The sequence below is a fragment of the Leptodactylus fuscus genome, chromosome 3 (assembly GCF_031893055.1).
Source record: "Leptodactylus fuscus isolate aLepFus1 chromosome 3, aLepFus1.hap2, whole genome shotgun sequence".
Classification (NCBI taxonomy): domain Eukaryota; kingdom Metazoa; phylum Chordata; class Amphibia; order Anura; family Leptodactylidae; genus Leptodactylus; species Leptodactylus fuscus.
Genome location: NC_134267.1, coordinates 212365207 through 212389241, shown reverse-complemented (window position 1 = coordinate 212389241; position 24035 = coordinate 212365207). Strand labels below are relative to the sequence as shown.

General features: G+C 43.9%; 1 protein-coding gene across 1 annotated transcript in view; it reads left to right on the top strand.

The window, feature by feature from the left end:
• Positions 1-6047: 6047 nt before the first annotated feature.
• The window catches only part of NOL10 (nucleolar protein 10), a 46458-nt gene continuing 28470 nt past the window's right edge, over positions 6048-24035 (top strand). Inside the window, exons 1-13 of the mRNA XM_075269141.1 lie at positions 6048-6207; positions 8511-8556; positions 8920-9018; positions 9264-9341; positions 10339-10376; positions 10714-10850; positions 11682-11747; positions 11926-11986; positions 12264-12349; positions 13997-14075; positions 15462-15611; positions 17779-17845; positions 19803-19855. Of these exons, the coding sequence (XP_075125242.1) occupies positions 6142-6207; positions 8511-8556; positions 8920-9018; positions 9264-9341; positions 10339-10376; positions 10714-10850; positions 11682-11747; positions 11926-11986; positions 12264-12349; positions 13997-14075; positions 15462-15611; positions 17779-17845; positions 19803-19855 (1026 nt within the window). The 5' untranslated portion in view covers positions 6048-6141. The remainder of the gene's footprint in view (positions 6208-8510; positions 8557-8919; positions 9019-9263; positions 9342-10338; positions 10377-10713; positions 10851-11681; positions 11748-11925; positions 11987-12263; positions 12350-13996; positions 14076-15461; positions 15612-17778; positions 17846-19802; positions 19856-24035) is intronic.

Here is a 24035-nt window from a genome sequence, read left to right as displayed (position 1 = left end):
AGCCCATGTGGTGTAAAGGCCACAGAAAAAATCGCGGTGTTTTACATTCAGAGCAAAGTGGATGGGATTCTAGTGAATCCCATGCCCACTTTGCAGTAAACACCGTGCTGCAGATACACAGCGATTTCCAAAACCGGCGCAGTTTTGTAAACCGTAGCATGTCAATTATACCTGCGGAAATGGTGGCGGTTTCCCAATAGGTATAATTGAAACAGAAAGTCCACAGAGGAAACCTCAGCGAACTTTCTGTCTAAATCGCTGGAGGTAGAACGGCAATGTGTTACCACCATGATTTTTCCAGCAGAGCTTTTTTGCATGCGCCTTAGCCTACATGGATATAACTTATTTTGGCACATTCTGAAAAATCTTTTCTACAGTATGTCTACATGAGCAAATGTAGAATTTGCTCCATAATTTTGCCCCATTTCTCCCTAGGTCTAATGTCTCCTGAAAGCCACACTTAGTAAGAAATGTCTCAAAATTGTGCAGATTTGTTACATTTGATAATGAGACTTTTACAACATTGCAATTTACATAAAAAAAAGTCATAAGAATGGACGACATTGCATTTTCTCACCCGTTTCAAGGGAAAGGTATCAGATAAAATAATAACTATAAATGGAATTAAAATTGCAGCCTACATTTACCAAACATGTTGTATAGAGAGCAACCAGCGATAGGATGAGGCCCCAGGTTGCGGAAACACAGTTTTTTTTGTTGTTGCAGTTTTTGAGCCTAAAGCCAAGAGTGGCTACAAAGGAAGGGGAAATATAGAAGAAGTTGTTATACTTCTCCCTTCTGCTCAATCCACTCCTGGCTCTGATTCAAAAAACTGCAGCAAAATCTGCAACATAAAAAGCTGCGTGGGACCACGAAACAAGTGCAAAAGTAACAGAGACCTACTGGTAGAGTAGAATAAATGAGTGCAATAACTAACACCAACCAATCTCCCCTGATATACAAATATACAAGGATTATGTTCTAATATATAGACATACTATACACTAGTATATACACTATACAAGATATTACAATTAACCCTATGCTTGTATTTTGCTCCAAGCGACATACTGTCCCTGGTTCCGAGGTGCCAATCTCCTGCTGTACATCCATCTAGTACAGGTCAGTGTCTTGTATTACCTGAGTGTATGTGCTGCCTCCTGGGTGCTGTGCCAGTCCTGGGCACCTCCTCACAGCCTCCTCTCCTGTACACTAATGCTGCACATAGGAGTTCAGAGCCTCCCTATATGTGTGAGGATAAGAAGGTGGTACCTGTGTGACGTGACAGCTCAGGGCTATCCCCTGCAGGCTGTACACACCGCTCAGTACACCTCTCATTGTCAGAGTTCCTCTATCAAACACTTATAGACATGTCACGGGGTGTGTTCAGTCTTCTGCTCTAGGGAAATGTAATATATTGCAGTTCTGCGTTGGAAACGTGGCGGATTACTGGATGCCAGCGTAAAGGACTTTTACTATTATACTACTACTAGTAGTAATAATAATAGTGTCCTATATGGTGCTTATATTTCCTATGCATGTTACTGATCCTTTCAAGTATCAAATCACAAAAAGGAAAGTGCCAGAGTTCCTCTGCTCAGTCGGTCTTATAATATACATGTTTGTGTGATTAACCCCTTGGATTTACTGGAATGGACCACTACTTAGGGCGGGTTCACATCTGCGCCCGGTCTCCACTTTGCAAGTTTCTGTCTTCTGCCCGAGAAACTGGACAGGAGAGGGAAACCCGAGAGTCAGTTATCAAACGCATTCACTTGAATAGGTTTGCAAAGTGTGCGCCCATGAGTGTCTTCTGTTTCTCCGCGGCGAAACCGTTTTTTTTTTAACCGGACACAAAGTCGGACATGCAGGACTTTGTGTCTGGTTAAAAAAAATACGGTTTCGCCGCGGAGACCAGAAGACGCTCACGGGCGGACACTGACTGCCAGTTTCTTGGGCAGTAGACGGAAACCAACAAAGTGGAGACCGGGCGCAGGTGTGAACCCACCCTGAGAGGGTGAATAGTTTACCACTCTGGACCAATGAGAGTCACATTGTGGGGTATTAGGGGTGATATTGGGGATCAGAAGCGCTCTCCCAGAATTTTATTTTTGTGATTTGATATTTGTGTTCTTGTGAACCTATGTACGTGGTAATATAGTAACTGTGAAGGTGGAGGGGTCTTGTTACACCCCATCCCAAAAGGTAAACCATCACATAGTGGTGAAATGTCATTGAATAAATAGTAGTGACTGAAGTGAATGGAGAAGTGCGCACACTGCCTGCACACTGAGAACTAGCGCTCTATTTAGAGGGGGGGGGGGGGGGCAAAACACCCCTGTTCTCCTGATACGTACCTTGTGCCCTTTTCTGTGGATAGGGCATAACTTGCCCAGATGAGAAAGTCTCTTTAAGTCTAAGGCCCCACGAGACGTCCTGCAGCAAAAAAGTGCTGCGGGAAAAACTGCGGCATTTTTTTTTATTCTGAGACAAAGTCAGAAGTGGCCACAAAAGAAATGGGAATATATAGAAGGTTTTTGTACTTCTCCCTTCTGTTCAATCCACTACTAGCTCAAAAAAAAAAAAAAAAAAAATACAATAAAATCTTCGCCAAAAAAAAAGAGCTTTTCCGTAACATGGGCCTGAGACTGAGGCCCCATGTGGTGTCCTGCTGCAAAAAAGCGCTGCTGGAAAAATCATGGCAGCAACATATTCTTCCCGCAGCACTTTAGACAGAAATATTTTAGAGGTTTCCTCCGCGGACTTTCTGTTTCAATTATACATATGGGGAAACCGCCTGGTGTTTTCGTAGGCATAATTGACATGCTGCAATTTCCAAAACCGTGCCAATTTTGGAAATCGCCATGTGTCCGTAGCGCGTTTTTTATTACCAGAAAGTGGGCATGGGATTGGCCATCAGTGTTTCATTTATAAGTAAGGGAAACACTGATTTTGGTCAGGGCCCCACATTGTGAACAGGCAGCGCTTTGGTCGCAGAAGCAATGCTCTATACTACAGTATAATGTAACTTCTTTTTTTTTTTAACGTAGATTGTGAGCCCCATATAGGGATCACAATATACTTTTTTTTTTTTGTCTTATCCATACATCTTTGAAGAATGGGAGGAAATCCATGCAAACAAAGGTTGGACATACAAACTCCTTGCAGATGTTGTTCCTGGCGGGATTCAAACCCAGGACTCCAGCACTGCAAGGCTGCAGTGCTAACCACTGAGCCACTGTGTTGCCCTTGTTTATACCATTTTGGTGAACGTCTGATGTTTTGACCACTTTTGTAAAATTTTTGGGGAAGGAAACCTGCTCAAAAAGGGGGCTGGTAGTTCTTCTTTTCCCCCTGTTAAAGTGCTCGCAATAAAGGAAAAATATCATATACGGTTCTAGTTTACGCATTTTCAATCATGGGGTTATTTAATGTGTTTTTGTTTATTTATATTTGGGATCCAGGGAAAGGCGGGGGGGGGGGGGGGGGAAATGTTATGGATTTTCTTTTTTAATTTTTACATTTTTTTTATCTATTTTTTTAGACACCCCAGGGGTTCTTGAACCTCAGGATGTCTCATCACTACTAGGGATGAGCGAGTACTGTTCGGATCAGCCGATCCGAACAGCACACTCGCATTGAAATTAATGGACGTAGCCAGCACGCGGGGGGTTAAGCAGCCGGCCGGCGTCAAAGGGGAAATACCAGTGCATCCATTCATTTCAATGCGTGCGTGCTGTTCGGATCGGCTGATCCAAACAGTACTCGCTCATCTCTAATCACTACTATAATATACTGTATACTGAAGTACTAATGCATCGCAGTATATCCTAAAATCCATTCCATTGTATTACAGCCTATTAAAGTAGTATACTAATGATCCTTCAATAGGCTCCTGGCTATCATGGGAATACAACGTTGCCCCCCGAATCTCGGAGGACAGTAATCTTCACATAGACCTGGTCACGTTTGACCGAGGCAACTAAAGGGTTAATGCCTGCGATCAGAGTGGATGTGGAGGAGACCCATCTCAGGCTACAAAGTGAAAAGGATTGTAGCCTAGGTCCTTTATAAACCACTACAGTATATAGCTATATATTGTCACTGTGGTCAGAGACTGGTGTAAATAATGACAATCTCTGTACTGCGCTGCAAGATGTGTTGGTGCTATTTCAGCAACAGGCAATAAATATTAAGTAAGCAGCGGATATAGTTGTGTAAACCAGTCTTGTATGTGTTTTTGCTAGATCTAGTGACTACAGGACCTTACTGTGGGCAGTATATACTGTACACAGTGCCCTTTGTATACTGATCGTGTGATAGTGTATATAGTATACACTGCAGCTTCAAGTTCAATGAGGAGTGGGGAAACTAAAAAGAAGTTCTTATAGTGACAGTGAGACAGATAATAGAGATGTGATAGAATCGATACAGTATCAATGGTAACTGGTGAACTGGGAGTCCCCAGAAGTACCCCGACCCCCACATACTCTTCCCATTGATAACGGTCATCTGGGTCCCCATTCAGGGACTCATGGAGTTTCCATATCATGGATAATACCAATGTTAATGAAGTCAGATTGTTTAAAGAGAGCCTTTCATGTCCTCAGGCACATGCAGTTTTATATAACGCTAGAAAGCCAACAGCTTCCTAGCGGTATATAAAACCGCATGTGCCTAAGGACATGAAAGGTCCACTTTAAAAAAAAACTAAATTACACCTTAATGGGGTATTTTTATCATAGTGTTTTATAGTATATGCCATAACATAACCATATAATCGGTGGGAGTTCATGTAAATGGCAGCTGAGCGGCACCACTTCGGCACAGTCACTACACAATGTATGGCGCTTTTTGCCTCTGGCTCTGTACATTATGTCAGTCCCATAGAAGAGTGGTACTTTTTGGGGACTCTGATGTCTACTGCGATCTGGGTTTTTGGTCTCATGAACATTGCTGAGTATGTATGTGATATGTACGTGTAGACATAGACATAAGTGACATATATGCATTCTACACATCCTACTCTTTTATTTAGGCGGTCTTGAGCGTTTTAGGTTCTTTTAGGGTGTAACCACAAACAACTTTGTATGAAAAATAACACTATGGTGAAAAATTGCACAAAGGAGCAAATAAATGTAAAGTCCTGGGAAATATTCTCACAAGGTGCCAAGTGTTTATAACAAACTACATTCCTCCCAACTTTTTGGACTGTCAGAACCTGAATATAGGTATTTTAAAAAGGATCTTTTACGTCCTCTGGCACTGACAGTATTATAATATGCTGGAAAGCTGAATTCAGCTGTCAGTTTTGATGGTACGTGCCCAGGTGCTGGAGATATCATGCTGTTAGTTTCGGCACTGATATCCCTTCACCGTCAGAAGGGCGGGCCTTAATGCTGAGCGTCATCGCTAGGAGGTAAGGAACACCCCCTCTGAAAGTACAGGGCTAAGGAAGAGTTCAGTCAGGAGGGCGCGTTCCTTACTGCCCTGCAATAACGCTAAGCAGTAAGGCCTGCCCTTCTGACAGTGGAGAGATGTCGGTGCCGAAACTAACAGCACCGATATCTCAGCACCCGGGCGCATATCAGGAAAGCTGACACCGCTTTTCATTGCTCCCTGAACGGAATACTGAACCGGGCCTACTCAGTTTTCTCCCTGACAAAATCCTGCTTGCAAGACTTTTTCACCTGCACCAGATGTGAACATAACCTCACACTATGAAAGCAGGTAAATCCAATGTAAATATGTCCAGGGCAGAGTGACCCTGTAATATATATCTTTACTATTTGTTGAAAACCTCATCTAAAATGAAAATGTAATGGGGTTATTTCTATAACTATACAGAGTCCATCCACTATGTAATATGTGAACTACGATAGCCAGCCACAACATGGCGCTCAAACACCTGCCAACCACGACTGATCACACTTTACGTCATGCGCGTACAGACAACCACAACAGTTCGCTGTATACGTCATTACTAAGCGCGGACAGCCACAAGATGGCGTCGCCAACCAATGCTTGCTCCAGCTTCCGGCTTCCTCTCCATGTGGCCATGTGAGTATCCGGCCCCTTGCTAGGCTGCAATCGGTTTGTGATTTGGTGATGTGGTGCCGGTAATCCGCGTCCTCTACAACCATGCAGGTGTCCAATGTGAACGACGTTAAGATCTATAACCTGAGCTGCGGAAAGTCTTTGCCGGAGGTAAGCGCTGCGTGTGTACAGTGCGCTATATCATATAATAACAGTATGTAACCTAAGCAGGTGGTGCTGTGGTTTGTGTGACATGGACAGTAGCCCTAGGGTCACCTGATGCTTAGCAGAGTCTCCTTAAAGGGGTGCTCTATCTCAAGATGTTGTGTCATGGCATCAGATATGTGATTTGAGGTCCTCCGCAGATAATGAAGGAGCTGCGGGACAGATTCAGTTCTGCGGAACTTTTATTGGTTTTCTGGGCCAAGTGTGGAGAAAGAGACCCGCTATTTAGGGAACTACATCAACACCATTCACTTAAAGGGGTCCTCCGATATATACAGATATAATAGTCTGGCCAGGAGGAACTGGGGTCCTGGGTTTCCCGTTGCGTTGCAGCGGCAGGTCGCACATATGCGTTGAACTTCCAATCATCTCTATGGGAGAGATTCCTATAGAATTGATCAGAATGACAACGCACATACGTGACCCATCACTCCATTTTGGTGAGATCCCTTTCTCATGATTACTGAGGATCCCAGTCGTCAGACCTTCATCTATCACAGTTATTCCCTAGTCTGTGGTAGGCGTACGTTTCAATTGCGTGAATACCCCTTTAAGGCTAAAGTCACACGTTCCGGAAATCTGTATTTTTAGTTTGCCATTGTTGCAGATTTTGCTGCATTTTCCTGATCCAGAGAGAAGAGCGGCCTCGGAAGGAATGGCGGATATATTTATCGGAAGCGCTTACAATTTTCCATCCTCTTAAGTACGCTTCTGGCTTTGGCTCAGAAAACCGCAGCAACACAGAATGCAGCTCTACCGCAACGTGTGGCCTCAGCCTAAAGGGGTGTTTTGTTTTATCAAAGGCTTTTATGACATCCCCCCTGACCTCTGGGACCCTTACCTGTCAGGAGAACAGGATAAGATAAGATAATCCTTTAATAGTCCCACAGTGGAGAAATTTCAGCATGTTACAGCAGCATAGTAATACAGATACAGGATAATACACAGTAATATATTACAGACGTAGGCACACATATGCTGAGAAGAGAAGATATACTAGGAGTCCATAGTTTCTAAGGAGGAGAAGAAGAAGAAAGAAGGAAGACTTCATAATCATAATCATTAGTTCTCTGTACGGAGTGATCGTCGCTTGGTCTGATGTAGATTATACAGCCTGGTCGCGGTTGGAAGGAAGGACCTGCGATAGCGTTCCTTCTCACACTTGGGGTGAAGCAGACGGTCACTTACAGTACTGCCAAGTCCCATCAAGGTCCCATACATGGGGTGGGATTTGTTCTCCCGCATGGAGGTCACCACAGACAGTATCCTTCTGTCACCCACCACCTGTACTGGGTCCAAGGGGGCTCCCCAGGACAGAGCTGGCCCTCCTGATCAGCCTGTCAAGTCTATTTCTGTCCCTGGTTGATATACTGCTCCCCCAGCAGGCCACACCGAAAAAGATTGGGTGACCTCCGTGTGCCTGGAAGTCTGTGGTGATCTCTGCTGTCTCCTTTGGGCTTTATGAGACTTGGCATACATGCCCACAATGGGATCTGTATTGGATGACGTCTTCCATGACCCTGCAGTGAGTTCTATATTGACAATACATGTAGGTAGCAGCTCTTGTAGACTTCTAGGAGAACAAGTCGTATCCTGGGGACATCCTGGTTGGAGGGTAAGTGTGGTGTGCTGGTTATATCACTCGTACATGTGAGATATGACTTTGAGAAAGTCCAGTGGCCCCAGAACTAGCCCTCCACCTTCTTCTGTAGGGAAACTAGATGATGCCAATCTCCAGCTAGTAGTGACTGCATGTCTGCTGTATAGATGAGACTTAAGAGGTTGTGCAGTATTATTGACCAGGTAGGTGATAAACATCTTCAGAGTCCGACCACTAGGCCCCTCCATGGGACTGAAGAATAGTCGGGCACTGCGCTTGGCTCTGGCCAGCAGTCCCGTAGAGATAAATGGAGCCGCAGCGTTTATGTCAGGAGTGGTGATCGGTCTTTGATGTCTTAACATGTCTTGGTACTAAAGCCGGTGCAGGGATCTGCTGATAGATTGGGCTTTATATCCTGGGGAAAGCATTGGCTGCCAATACACTTCTCCTAAACCAGAGTTGTCGAGTAAGTGTCTGTGGCAGGGAGCGCCCCTCTCTGTGTTGTCCCTATGTCCGAATAATGCACATGGATGGAAACGAGTTTTTTGGGTGAGATAAAACCTTAAAGTCATTTTTACTATACTGTCTTCTAGTAATAGCGACATGTTATTGTCAGTGACTGATTTGTATTCATTGTACTTTCTTCCAGTGGCTTTCTGATCGTAAGAAGAGGGCACTGCAGAAAAAAGATGTCGGTATGTATAAGAAGTTTGTAGGTTCTTGTATATAACCTTTTATCTTCTAGGGGTGAGTTGTATAACCCCTAAGTGGTGTGGTGTTTGTACTGGTTGCTGGAGACTACTGTCTACCATATGTATGATATTACATCCAGTAGAATGAATTAGGTTATACTATTTTATACACGCCATATAGGACTGATATTACATACTATATATATACCATATGAATGATATTACATCCAGTAGAATGAATTAGGTTATACTATTACTATTATATACACACCATATACTATATATGTATACCATATGAATGATATTCCATCCAGTAGATATGACTATAACTCAATGTATCCCATATAATATGAACTGTTTTCCTAGATGTGCGGAGGAGGATTGAACTCATCCAGGACTTTGACATGCCCACAGTTAGCACCAGTATCAGGGTGTCCAGGGACGGGCAGTACATCATGGCAACTGGTGAGTGTGGGAAGGCTCAGTGCTGGGCACGTGTCTTTATTCTCAGTTTGCAGGGGTGCAAAAAGAAATCAACATCATGAATCAGGGCAAAATCTGCTGCTTAGTTTAGGGTGGAATCCCTTCAGACTCCGCGCCGTGTGAATAGGCCCTTGCTGATTATGTGACGACATACTAGCCATGTGCCATCATGGTAGTAGCCCTGGTATTACACTGGTGTAGATGACCCTCCCACTTGTCTCTTTCAGGTACATACAAGCCTCGTGTCCGATGCTACGACACTTACCAGCTTTCTCTGAAGTTTGAGAGGTGCCTGGATTCTGATGGTAATTATTTATAAAGGGGATCTCTAGCGTGCAAACCTCAGTTTCTGATGCTTGTATATTCACATATAGTAGAATTGTTTTGAAAAAACTTTTGCAGCTTAGTTTTGTTTCACTTAAAGGAATTTTCCAGATCTCTATATTGATGACCTCTCCTTAAGATCGGTTGTATACGTAATCTGTTGAAGTCTGACACCCAGGACCCTCACAGATCAGCTGGATGAAGAGGCCGCAGTGTTCAAGTGAGCACTGCAACCTCTTCACTAAATACCAAGCATAGCTCTGTATACTGTATAGTGGCTGTGCTGGTATTGCAGCTCGGTCCCATTCACTTCAATGCCTACTTCTGGTTGTCTGCTGTCTAGTTCTTCTATAGCTTTACCCTATGCCAGGGGTAGGGAACCTTTGACTCTCCAGCTGTTGCAAAACTACAACTCCCAGCATGCATACTTGTTCTGCTGTTTTTGGAACTCCCATGGATGTGACTGGATCATGTTGGGAGTTGTAGCTTCACAGCAGCTGGAGAGCCAAAGGTTCCCTAGCCGTGCCCTACACCATGCCAGGAGCGCTTAGTGCCTACAGCCTCTGGTTTGGCTTGGGTGATAGAGGTCAGATTCAGTGATATGAATATTCTGGCATAGCCTAGTAGTATTGGCCTAATAATATATACAATGAGGCTGGTACTGAATAGCTGTATATGTCCACATTACTATTCTTCTCCTAAACCACAGCCTATTTTATGGTCTAATCTTCACTTTGACCTGGTATAAGTGATGTTATAGGTATAGAGTGATTCCACCAGCAGAATAGTGATTGCTGCTCTGGAGTATAATACCGGCTGTAGCTCTGTAAGTAGTGTAGTATGTAGTACTATATATACTACATAATATATATATATATATATATATATATATATATATCACCCCAGCCTGTCCACAGGTTATAGCGTTCTCCTTTTGTCCCATTTTTGTTCCTGACTGTCCTATTTGTTCTTTTGCAGTGGTGACTTTCGACATCTTATCAGAAGACTATTCCAAGGTATGACACTAAATAGGATTAGGCCACTTCACTGATGCCCTGAAGGATTAGGATATGATCTTCACAGGCAGCAGATTTGTTAGCGTTATAGCCATGCTTGATAAGTGAGCCATTGTTGCATTGAGTCCAATATATTATTATTTTCGGCCACGTTGTGGCGTCTATATGACCTCACATACCAGTGCCAGTATTGTGTAGATAAGACATCATGTAAGGATCAGCAGAATCTTAGTAGACCAGTTACAAGCCGCAGTTTCTAGTACACTGCCCAAATCTTTGGGCCACCATTTTACTGATAAGAGCCAGCTCCTAATATCTTATGTGTCATTTCTTCCAGATTCTCTTCCTCCATAGTGACCGATATGTTGAGTTGCATTCACAGCAAGGCTTCTACTACAAACTCAGGATACCAAAGTTTGGCCGGGATTTTTCCTATCACTACCCATCCTGTGACGTGTATTTTGTTGGAGTAAGGTAACGTGACACGGAGACATAGAACACGTCCTAGAACTGACTTCAACCTGAATCTGGTACCAAATACTTTACTGCAGTGCCGCAAAATGGAAAATAGAGCATTACATGGAGCCCTTTGAAATCAATGAGTTGTGCTTGTAGTGTGCGGAGGTCCCCGGGTCCTCCAGCAATGCTTGATGTAGGGTCTTTTGGGCTATTTGTTGAGGGTCCATTACACGTGGGATTTATAAGCGGCAGATTTTCCATTACAGAATTGAGTGAAAAATCGGCGACTTGAAGTAGCAAGAAGAGAGGTTGCGTTGCAAATCCTGTTTATATAAGAATCTGCAATGGCTATTGTCCTACCGTGCAGATTCTCACTCCTTTCAATGAGTTGGGTGATATCCATGACTCTGTGGATAGCACTTGTTGCCTTGCATTGCTGGGGTCCTGGGTTTGAATCCGACCTCAGGACACATCTGCATGGAGTTTGTATGTTCTTACCGTGTTTGCGTGGGTCTCCTCCAGGTACACAGGTTTCTTCCCACGTACCAAAAATATACTGATAGGTAAATTGTCTTCCTGTATAAACAACTGACCCTTGCGGGTGTTGGGGATGAGCGCCTGTATGGCGGCCACTAACTCCCCTCCTCCACAATCTTCTCTGCACTTTGAGTCTCCGTGAGAAAATCGCATTGTGTATGTTTGTCATGGTTAGAATCTATGTAGATTTCGCCACTGATTCATCAGTGATATTTCCGTCTACAATCCCATCTACTCTGGGAGAGGTTATTGCACATTGGGCAATGCAGGTTTGGGTACTTAGATTATCTTTTTTACGTCTCTTTTCAGCTCTGAAGTCTTCCGGTTAAATTTGGAGCAAGGACGCTTCCTCAATTCTCTTCAGACTGACGCTTCGTAAGTAAATAGTAATGGCTACTAAAAGCCACTAGGTGGCGCCAGGCTTTTACAAAGCAACACATGTTGGTAGCGTGTAAACTCATCTGTATAAGGATGTGTGCGCCGCTTTGTTCCTTTGGAGACCTGTCTGATAGTATTCTATACATTCAGTCTTGCTAATTTTCTTTTCTTGCAGACAAATCAACGTTTGTGACATCAATCCTTCACACCATTTATTTGCTGCTGGCACAGTCGAGGTAATGTCTTTGTTGCATTTGGCTAGCGCAGGGTTCAGCAACCTTCTGCATTCTAGCTGCTGTGAAACTACAACTCCCAGCATGCTCCATTCACTTCCATGTCAATTCCCAGAACAGCAGAGCAAGTGTGCATGCTGGGAGTTGTAGTTTTACAACAGCTGGAGAGCCAAAGGTTCCCTACCCCTGGGCTAGCGCGATGTCTCTTTTCATATAGAGCGCTGGATGTCTTGGGCTTTGTATGATGATAGAGGTTGCTTATACTTGTATATCTCCCCAGGGTAAAGTGGAGTGTTGGGACCCCCGGATAAGGAGTCGTGTGGGGATCTTGGATTGTGCCATGGGCAGTGTAACAGAGGATACAGAGTAAGTTAAATGACATTTATATATGGCAGCATTACATTTATATACTGTCACCAGGAAACTCAATACCAACCAGTCGCAGTACATTGTATGGGACTTTATGCTAAGCATCGTCATACCCTTAGGTAGCCCAATAGATGCTCCATATCCTTGAAAAAGCATTTTTGGAACTATGGAGCTCACGTGCAGTGGTGTGTGCCAAAGTTTTCAAGTGCTTTGTGTTCAGGTTTCAAGCTCGCAGTCTCTGGCGCGCTCTCAATTGCACTTGTGTCTCAATTGCATGGTTACAAATACAGGAGGATTCAAGGAAATGGTGCATCTCCTGGACTATCTAAAGGTGTGAGGGTGCTCAGGAAAGTGTGACTGCTCTGATGTTGTGTTCTCTGGTGACAGGCTGTCTTTAAGCCAATTTCAACTTGGGTGCAATAATTTCTCAGAATTTAGGGGGCTCAGCATAGGGGAATTCACTTTATTTTTGGCCACCCTCACCAGCACAGTAACCTCTACAGTGCCAAAAATATGTGCAAGTGTGTGGTACATTTTTAATTTGCTGCTACAAATGTGGGCGTACCATTGCCAAGACTGCAACGGTGTCAAACATTGGAGTTACCCTTTAATTTTGTTGCTAGATGTGAGCAAGGTCTATTCTTGGCATGCTGATGGGATAGTGCTGGTGGGCTGGAGGTCTCATACCGGTAGGAAGGATATGGATGTCTTTGATGTGGTTCTGCATCTAGGGCCCCCCTTTATGAGCCCAAGTGGGGAGTCTGTAATACTCCACATTGCATCATCAGACATATAAAAATAGCTATAAACAGTCTTTGGAGGTGGGTGCCAGTGTATGTGCCTGCCAACCTTATCACCCATCGCCAGTGGTGTACTCGCCATAGATGCAGACCCTGCCATTGCTGTGGGGCTCGTGTTTAGAAGGAGGCCTGGTGTTGAACTCCTCTTCATTCTTGACATAGACAAAGATACCTGGATAATTCCTCATACAGTCCCAAATCCAAGTAAATGATAAAACTGGATGCCTGCCGCCCCTGCTACCAGGCGCCTCATGCATAGATTTACAGTCCCTCAAGTTCTATGGTAGCTGTATGAACTCGCATGCATGGAGCTCCCCCTAGTGTTGGTGCAGTTGGCCAGTTTTTTTGGCCAGTATTTTGTTCAGACTGAGAGTTGTGTTAATGAAACACATCCTTAGGCCTCATAGACACAACCATTGTTATTTTCAGTATATTGTCTTCCATTACTGTAATTGTGGATAGTATACGGACCCATTAATTTCTATAGCCCCATATACACGTCCATTGTTTGTACAGATCAGTGTTTGGGCCATCTGCAAAATATGGACTAAGTCCTATCCCTGTCCATATTGTGCAGTCAGAGAGTCACTCATATAAGTCTATCTGCGGATCCATACTGCGGTTGACATACCCGTGCAATGCCGACATGGTTTATTTTTTGTGTGGAATATAGATCCATGGGTGCGCACAGTGAAAAACACTATGGTGGAGAGCTCGTGGCCTTAGGTTGTTATGCCTATCATTTGTCTGGGTGCTCTCCCCTACTGTTCTGATATCAGAGCCATGTAATAAGGTTATAGGACTGTTGTATGTTTATCGTCTGTGTCCGTTTCCCTTCTTTTAGAATTGAGGGTTTGCCGGCAGTCACTGCTCTGAAGTTTAATGGACCTTTGCACATGGCTGTGGGAACATCAACAGGACAGGTAAGGAAATGACATTCAGTGTGCAACCACATCTGGCCGGCACCAACTAGCGTCACCCAATCCCAGTAGGACCTGACCGTCCTGATGATGGGCGTCCCTGCTACATTGGCAGTGCTGTTACAGAAGAGGACACTGCTGCGGCGGTGGTGATCATGTAAGGGACGCCATCTTGGGAGCCATAGATGTGATAACTGCTGATGAGGCGGGGACCCTGGGAATTGGGTGCGGCAGTAAGAAATTGGGGTGCACGGTCTTGCTTCACAATACACAGCAGATTAAGCCATCTTACAGTTTTTATAGGAAAGCGGGCGAGTCCTTTAACCCTTTGCGCTCTGAGCCATGCCAATATCCGGAAGTTCTAGTTTACTGCACCTCTGTTATTGTGCACTATTAGCTAATAATCCCCACTGAGCAGGAGGAGAGAAGGGAGACAAATAGGACAGAATTCGTGATGGGATCCAAGAACCGTCTGGTAAAAGGCGTAACTAAATTGACAGAACGCAGTGTCCCTGCTAATACATTTCTGTCTATTCATGATCTACAAAGCCCAGGAAGGACACGCCATGTGCTGACCAAATCGATTTGGAAAGCTTCCTGTGGCTTTGACTGGATCCTACTAAATGGAACTGCTCTGCTTTGTAGATCAGGGCGTTAGATATTGTCCCATCCGTTCACCATATAATGTCCACACTAGCACCAGGTTTCCATCTTTAACCCCGTAGTGCTGTCTTGTATATGTGCAGTGGATATACACAGGCTCAGGAGCTGATAACACCCCGTATGCTGCAGGGGTCACCTGTATATTATAGTTTACAATCTACTGCAGTGGTGGAGATGGGAGGTAACTCTGAGCCTTGCCATGTTAAACCCATGTCATACTCTCACAATTGCATGGGTTTAACGCCCGTGACCATGAGCTGCACATGTACGGTGCATGGTCCAGAATTGTAACATTGTTGACCTATCCTCAGGTGAGCTCTTCTATGACCTGTGACGTTACATTTTTGGCTCACATGGCCTTTTTCCAGCTCAGTCCCATTCAAGTGAATGTGTTTGACCACCAACACAAGGCACAATTGCTATACAAAGTTCAGTGCCATGCCTTGTAGTCAATGAAGAGTCCCCATTGGTCACCCTATAGCCATGGCCAAGTGAATCTTGCTGTGTACATCCATTGAAGTTTGACATCTGAGAAATTTTCTTCTTTCCTCATAGACTTCAGTAGATATGATGTAGTAACTGGGTAATATGAAACTCCTCCTGTCCACCAGTCAGCCTATACTGGTTTAGGCTTTAATGTCAGTCTTTGGGGTATCTCTTTAAGCAGTATGACTTTACCTTTCTGTGTAGCAGATGGGTCTATGAACTTTGATGTCTCCCTCACAGGTTCTTCTGTATGATCTCCGTTCCAACCGACCTCTGATTGTAAAAGATCACCAGTATGGATTACCCATCAAATCCATCCAGTTTCATGATCCACTAGAGCTGATTATATCATCGGACTCCAGAATCATCAAAATGTGGAACAGGGATAATGTAAGTGCTCATACACATATAGATCTATCTATCTATCTATCTATCTATCTATCTATCTATCTATCTATCTATCTATCTATCTATCTATCTTATCTATCCTATCTATCCTATCTATCCTATCTATCCTATCTATCCTATCTATCCTATCTATCCTATCTATCCTATCTATCCTATCTATCCTATCTATCCTATCTATCCTATCTATCCATATCTATCCATATCTATCCATATCTATCCATATCTATCCATATCTATCCATATCTATCCATATCTATCCATATCTATCCATATCTATCCATATCTATCTATCCTATCTATCCTATCTATCCTATCTATCCTATCTATCCTATCTATCCTATCTATCCTATCTATCCATCTCTATCCATCTCTATCCATCTCTATCCATCTCTATCCATCTCTATCCATCTCTATCCATCTCTATCCATCTCTATCCATCTCTATCCATCTCTATCCATCTCTATCCATATCTATCTATCTATCTATCTATCTATCTATCTATCTATCTATCTATCTATCTATCTATCTATCTATCTATCCACACCAGTACTTTCCTGAAATGCCAGCTTGTTGACATACTGGATGATACCACTGAAAGGTCTTAAAGGGATTCTACCATTAAACTACCTTTTTTTCCTAATGAACACGTCGGAATAGCCTTAAGAAAGGCTATTCGTCTCCTACCTTTACACATCGTCTCCGCCGCGCCGTTCCGTAGAAATACCGGTTTTAACCGGTATGCAAATGAGCTCTCCGTAGCAATGAGGGCGGGCCCCAGCGCTGAAAGGCCGATGAGCGCATCCCCATTGCTGCCCGAGAGCTCTTTCCTGCTCCGCCTCCTTCTTCTGCAGCAACTCCGCCTCTTCTGGCTTCTCTTGCTCTTGTAGTTCTATACAGGAGCATAGAGAAGCCACCCCAAAATGGCCGCCGGCTCCTGTATTGAACTGCAAGAGCGGCTACCCAAAAATGGCCGCCAGCCATTTTTGGGTAGCCGCTCTTGCAGTTCAATACAGGAGCCGGACGGTGGCCATTTTGGGGTGGCCGCTTTTGCAGTTCAATACAGGAGCTGGCCGGCGGCCATTTTGGGGTGGCCTCTCTATGCTCCTGTATAGAACTACAAGAGCAAGAGAAGCCAGAAGAGGCGGAGTTGCTGCAGAAGAAGGAGGCGGTGCAGGAAAGAGCTCTGGGCAGCAATGGGGACGCGCTCATCGATGTTTCAGCGCTGGGGCCCGCCCTCATTGCTGCGGAGAGCTCATTTGCATACCGGTTAAAACCGGTATTTCTACAGAACGGCACAGCGGAGACCACGTCTAAAGGTAGGAGATGAATAGCCTTTCTTAAGGCTATTCCGACGTGTTCATTAGAAAAAAAAGTAGTTTAATGGTAGAATCCCTTTAAAGGTGTTTTATGATCACTATAAAGGAAAGTGTTAATACAATAGACTGAGCCCCCCCCTTGCTAAAACAGCAGGTACCCACGGACCCCATAGACCGGTTTCAGTATAAAACTGGCAGAGATGAAAGTCCTATGTGCAGGACTTTTCTGTCCCCACTGATTTTTGCTGGAATCTGCCACAGAGTCTCTTATGGAGACTTCAACGCCTGAAACTCGGTCCTCGTAAATCTGTACCTTTCCTGAACTTGCATATGGCTTTAAGCTGTGCCACACACCTTGTGCCTGCCATGTGAGTACCCAGCCTTGTAAATCTAGATAATATGAGGAGTCTATTCTGTCTAGACTGGATCTGTGTGTCTGCCCCCACGTCAAGCGTCTCTGAGCAGCCCGAGGTGCTCTGCGTCCCTACTGTAAAAGCGTCATCCGCTGGTTACAGCAGTAAATCACGGGGCGTGTGCCCGAGTCTTATTGTAGGCCTAGCTAGGATTATATGGATGAGTGTATTTGGTGATTGATCTTACATTGTTCCACCACCCAGTTATTTCTTACAAAGCTGGATTTTATAGTCAGATGGTAGGTAATGCCACTACGTATGGCCGGTAATGCTCATCTCTCCCACCATACTTATCATATCTCTATATACAGACACCACAGCTCATGTGCATCACATAACTGCACCTTATGACCAAGTGATAGTTCTGGTGGATTTTCTGTACACTGAGGGTCTTGTTCTTTTCTTTTTTTTAATCCGCAGGGCAAAGTTTTCACCTCTATTGAACCCGAGGCTGATGTGAATGATGTCTGCCTTTTTCCTAATTCAGGTAAGAGCCACATATGTGAAAATACAGAAACGCGACCTCCAGTCCCATCGGCGATCTTCAGCCAGATGTTGGTAGTAGATAGGACTCTCATGTCTCTTTCTTACAATACCAGTTCAGTTTTCAGTATGAGCTCCTCCATTTTTAGGCTAATGTCGGCTTGCGTTCTTTTCCACTAATGTAAGTGACCCCAAAGGTGCTGTGACTGCGACTTTTAGCTACAAGAAAATCAAGTACTGCTAATTTTTTTGCAGGTAAAAGTTGCAGCTCCATTGACTTGCATTAATGAAGGAGTCGCAGCAGAACACATGAATCTTTGGTCGCAGCCATAACCTTGCGGAAACCTATTTAATACATTAGTATAGAGGGATGCAGTTGGAGACTTTCGTGTGAACGTAGGGTCCCAACCCACAATATCTTATAAGAAGTGAACGTCACACTTGAGTTGTGCTGTGAAATTTTCTTTGTTTATTCGTATATACAAGTAGAGTAAAACGTTTTTCGGTATGAAGATACCGTCATCAGACTCTCCGCCTTGTTCCATGCAGAGTCCGCTTAAAGTAAACAAACTGGTAGCAGTAAGACGCTGTGCAGCAGCAGGGGGCGAGAACGCCAGGGAGAAAAAGCGCTTTTTCTCCCTGGCGTTCTCGCCCCCTGCTGCTGCACAGCGTCTTACTGCTACCAGTTTGTTTACTTTAAGCGGACTCTGCATGGAACAAGGCGGAGAGTCTGATGACGGTATCTTCATACCGAAAAACGTTTTACTCTACTTGTATATACTATTTAATACATTCTTCCATCTATTCCCTGTTTATGGTGGGGTCCAGAGGCAGGTTCTGTTACCTATCCAATGATAGTCTCACGTTACAAAGACCTGGGTAATTCCCAGGGTGTCTACAGAGGTGCAGGCACCAGTTTTGCTTAAGAAAGAATTGTAGGTTTTCTGATGTTAGACAAGGACTGATGCAACTCATGCTGGACGGTACATTTAATGAAGCAACCATACGACATTCTGGTCACCGGATATCATGGTTGCTTCCATAACTGTGTCGTCCAGCGTGCAGCTGCATCTATTCGTACCCAGTAGCAAATCGGGTGAAAAAGTATCATTGGACCAATTACATTGTATGGCAGCAAATGTAATTACATGGGATATGCAGGGAAGAAAAATAAAGCTTGTCAGTTCATTCCCATTTGCTTGGCTTTATTTTACTCGCCACTCCTTGTATCACTGTTATTTACATGCAGTCAATCTGTGGACAAACTACATTTCCCATGATGCATCTGCCTGCTCTCACTCTCTGTGTACCCCTCCCTTCTCCGCTCTCCCCTGCAATATAATGCTAGGTAATGAATCTCTCCCACATCTGAGGTCACATGATGCTGTGATGTTTTGTTTGCAGGCTCGCTCCCCACTTGACGTAATGAATCCTGTAACATCCTTTGCTATGGTTACATAGTGACACTGTCAAGTGATATCAAGTCTCAGCTATTTGGGCTTTGGCTTTTTCTTAAAAGTTGCATATAATGGTTTTGGAAATAGCCGTGTGCAGTCATCCACCACAGTGCCAAATATGAAATATTAGATGTGCTAGTGCAATATGGTAATTGTCATGTGACCAATGTTACTTTGTAGTCCTAGTCTTTGGCTCCTGCTTTCTATGACCGATATGCATTGCAGTGCTCCTCTTTGACCACCAGGGAGTGCTGTTATATATCAGTGAATACTTTGATGTATATACTGTATGAGGCTTTATATTATGATCGTAAAATCGATCTAACTCGTAGTAAACCAGCATTGTTTCTCACAGTTCGGTCAGCGCTGATACAATAATGATGTGATGCAGAACTTTCCCATTCTCCTAATATCAGGCTGCACCTAGTCTCAGCGCCCGCACAGCTGCCAGGTGACTGATAGCAGCTGAATAACAGATTTTCATGATCTTCTTTATGTCCTCAGGAATGCTGTTCACTGCCAATGAAGCTCCTAAAATGAACGTCTATTACATACCGGTAAGTTCTGTTGATATCCGCAAAATTAACAGCAAGTTAAAGGGGTTTGAAATTAATGGGGACCCCTCCGATTATGAGAACTGCCTTGCAGGGCTGTGGAGTTGGAGTTGGGGACAGTTTTGGGTTGAGTTGGAATAACAACTGTGATGTATATAATGAAAGGGAATCAGTCAGGGACACGACACCATGTTCCGGCCCCTATGGACCGGGCGTTTAGTGTCCCAAATCACTCTGTGTTATAAAGCCATCTGTGCTCATAATAAAATAAAAAAGCTTTATACTCCCCCCGCCACTGTACTTGTCATACTGGAACAGTTCTTCACCTCAGCGTCAGTGTACATGCCTCGTACCTCAAACACTTGCACGGTGAAGACATGGTGTACGTCCTCCGCTTCATTGACGAACTGCGCATGCGCTGGGAGCACCAGAGAGAAGGCCGATGAGACTTATTACAGGGCACTAAACCCCCGGTCTATAAGAACCTGTGATTGGTTTAGTGTCCCAATTCGACCTGACAGGTTCTCTGTAATAATTTTTTGGTTATTATACCATTATTAATACTGTCGGTCATTTATGAATAAGTGCTTAACCACACAGATTTGTCAATGTGTTCTCTAGGAAAGCTGGGTGGAATCTAGCTAAATGTTACCTATTAACAAACCAAAACTGTATAGTTGTCACCACATTTTTCAACCGTCCTAAATATTACAACCTGCTCAGTGATCTAGAAGTAGGGGATATTCCTCTGCATAACAAAGGCAGATCTGCTGCTTGTGATCCTGAGAAAGCTGGGTATTGTAATGGCTGACTTTCCTATCTCATTGACAACTATTGTTCCTATTAAAACACAGCTAAAGAGTTTTTTTTTAGAGCTTATAGGGGTTTTCCAATCTGGACAAGTTATGTCCTATCTATGCACATCGGTGGTGTTCCAACCACTGAGACCCCCACCGATCAGGAGAACGGGGAAGGTTTGTCGCCCGTTCTGAATGGAGCAGTGGCTGGGCAGCGCATGCGCTGCTTCATTCATTTCAATGGGATTGCCAGAGATGCCCAAACTACAGCAGCACTCCTATTGAAATGAATGAAGGGGTGCATACGGTGCCCAACGACTACTCCAGTCAGAACCCCCCACTGAACTGCAACATATGATCTATAATGTGGATAAAGGCAAATAACTTGCCTAGATGGGAAGACCCCTCTTACTACTAGAAAGAAGGGGCTTTTGGACTAAGAGTTCATATAAGGTGCTTTACAGTCAGCTGGGACTCTGCAACTATAGCATAAAGCGTTTCGTGCGACATTTTGTAGTTAAAAATTCTACACAACAAATGGCCATGTCCTGTGGTTGGAAAGTGAAGGAACGCCCAGCTGAACCCACATCCTATCATGAGAACATGCAAAGCTCTGTTCACCGCTCCGTCACCATACAGTCAGTCATAGAAACAAAGGCAGACAAAAATAGATGGTGGTCTGCAGGGGATAAAGGTGCCAGCCGAGACCTAGACCTGGGTCAAATCCAATAGATGCAGATTTCCAGCTCCTGGATTACAGTGTAATATCCAATTATCCAGTCTAGGGCTGGTTATAGGCTGACATATGTTCTGTCTGACATAAAGCAAACCGCCTGCAACAGACTGTCCCCGGGCCCACCATTAGAATAATTAATACTAAAGGGGATGAACCTGTATACACAAACACCTAAGTGGTGCTCTGCTTCATGTATGTATTAAAAAACCGCCATAGTCATGCAAATGAACTACCGCCTGGCCAGTAAGGGCTTGTTCACATCTGCACCCGTACGCCGTTATGTAGGTTTCTATTTCCTGCACAAAACCGAGCAGGAGACGGAAAGCTGTAGGACTCTTTCAAACCCATTCATTTGAAAGGTGTCCAGCCGTGAGCGCCGGTGAGCGTTTTATGCTCTCCGCGGCGAAACGGTTTTTTTTTTTTTTTAAACTGACACAGAGTCAGACATGCAATACTCTGTGTCCCGTTTAAAAAGAACAGTTTCGCCGTGGAGAGCTCAAAACGCTCACCGGCACTCACGGCTGGACTCGGCATGACAGGTTTCCGTCAGGTTTCCGTCTTCAAACCTGAGAACGGAGTCCAGACGGTGAGAACCCGGCGTAAGGGATTATGCCACGTAAAGCGTTTATTTTCTATCCATTTCAGCAGTCGGGCCTCCCACGATCCTGAGAATGGGGGTGATTTCTCCTACTGAGAACACCCCTATTCGTAGGATCGAAGGGGGTTCTCAGCGGTCAAACCCTATTTATACTCTCCATAGGATATTGTGTATGCCCTATCCATAAATATTCTACATGGCATAACCCCTTTGAGATATCATACCCACAATAGACAATAGCGACTATGACCATCCGCAATAGTAATGTATAGAATCTCCCATAAAATAGTGAAAAAAAAAAGCTTTAAAAAAAATATATAATAAAAAAAAGTAAATAAAAGTTGTAAATCCCTCCTTTCCCTAGAATACATATAAATGTAGAAAATGACTGTGAAACACAAACACATTAGGTATCCCTGTGTCTACTGAATATAAGGGATCTGCAGTGCTCCTATTCCATCAGGAAGGGGTTAATAGGAGCACTGCAGATACCCTATATACAGCCAGGCTGAATTCCACGTGGGGGAAAAAAAAACAGTCCTCAAGCTCAGGGAAGGGGCAGACAGACAACCAAAACACCCCCCTCCCCTTCCCCAGCAACTACTGCACCCAAAAACTCCCACCATTTTAATTTTTGAAATTTTCCAGTAGCTGCTGCATTCCCCCCCCCCCCCCCGGCTTATACTCGAGTCAATAAGTTTATACGGTAATAATTTTAACAAAACTTCACAGTAATATATAAGAGAAAACCATAAAAACCTGTTCAATATGGGGAACACGCATGTGTCAAAAAAAATAAATAATTTTTGCTTTCCCGACCTTCTTCCCCCCAGTGATTAGGAGCTAATCTAAATTAAACGCTTTCATGGGTGTATTGCAAAATGGCCTCAGGATAAAAGGGTCATTCATCTTCCAAAAAACAAGACCTCAAGCAGCTACATCAACAAAAAGAGTTTAAAAAAAAAAAAAAGTTATTTGTATGTGGGAAGGCAGAAACAAAAGAATGCAGGCCATCTGAACAAATACATGACCCAAATGTCTGACAGTGAAATGGTTAAATTGCAAAACTTCCCGTACTGTTGGTTGAACTCCATGTTCTTTCTGGTTTTTCTTTTTGTTTTTCTGGAATAAAAAAGAAAAGAAAAGAAGGGGCCACACGGTGGCTCAGTGGTTAGCACTGTAGCCTTGCAGTGCTAGAGTCCTAGGTTCGAATCCTGCCAAGGGCAAAAAACCATCTGCAAGGAGTTTGTATGTTCTCCCTGTGTTTGCTTGGAATTCCATCCCATACTCCAAAGACATACTGATAGGGAAAAATGTACATTGTGAACCCTATGTGGGGCTCACAATCTACATAAAAAAAAAAAAAAATTATATTCTGAAATTTTTATTATTATTATTATTTTTTTTTTTAACAAAGATCAAGTTTTTCACAAACGACTTGTGAAGGTGACCTTGGTGTATGGCATACTGGGTGAGGGGAAGACGATAAAGGCTGTGGATGTTTTTGGCTCTTACATATGTTGCTGTTTATTTTACGATGGACTAGGCCGCCACCTTCTGCTATTTTCAGATAACCTTATGGAGTTTCTAACCTGCACTTGGCCCCAGACTTTGCCCCGGCCCCTTGTATGTGCGTTCCTCCCTATCTACATCCTGTGTGATCTGCTCTTCCTGATAATTGGGCGCTTTTCCCCACCTCTTCCTGTTGATATCTCTAAGGCCACATGCACATGATCGTGTGAGCCTTCTTTCCCGGCCTGGGCCTGGTCGTGTGTATAAAACTCACTGTATATAGTATATGATGCTATAAAGCATTGAGCTCTTGTGTGGCCAGCTTTATTTCCATTCAGTACTATAGTGATCCAGACATTCAGGAGCTCACAGCGCCATAACAAACTATTATTTAGGGAGTTTCATAAACAGGGTAGAGTTTAGTCACAGAAATATGGACAGTGTTTACTGGACTGGTCATAGTTCGGTGCATACGACCTAACACTGAGAGTAAGGAGGGGGAAATCAGACAAATCCAGAATTAAGTCTGGTTCGGACGGG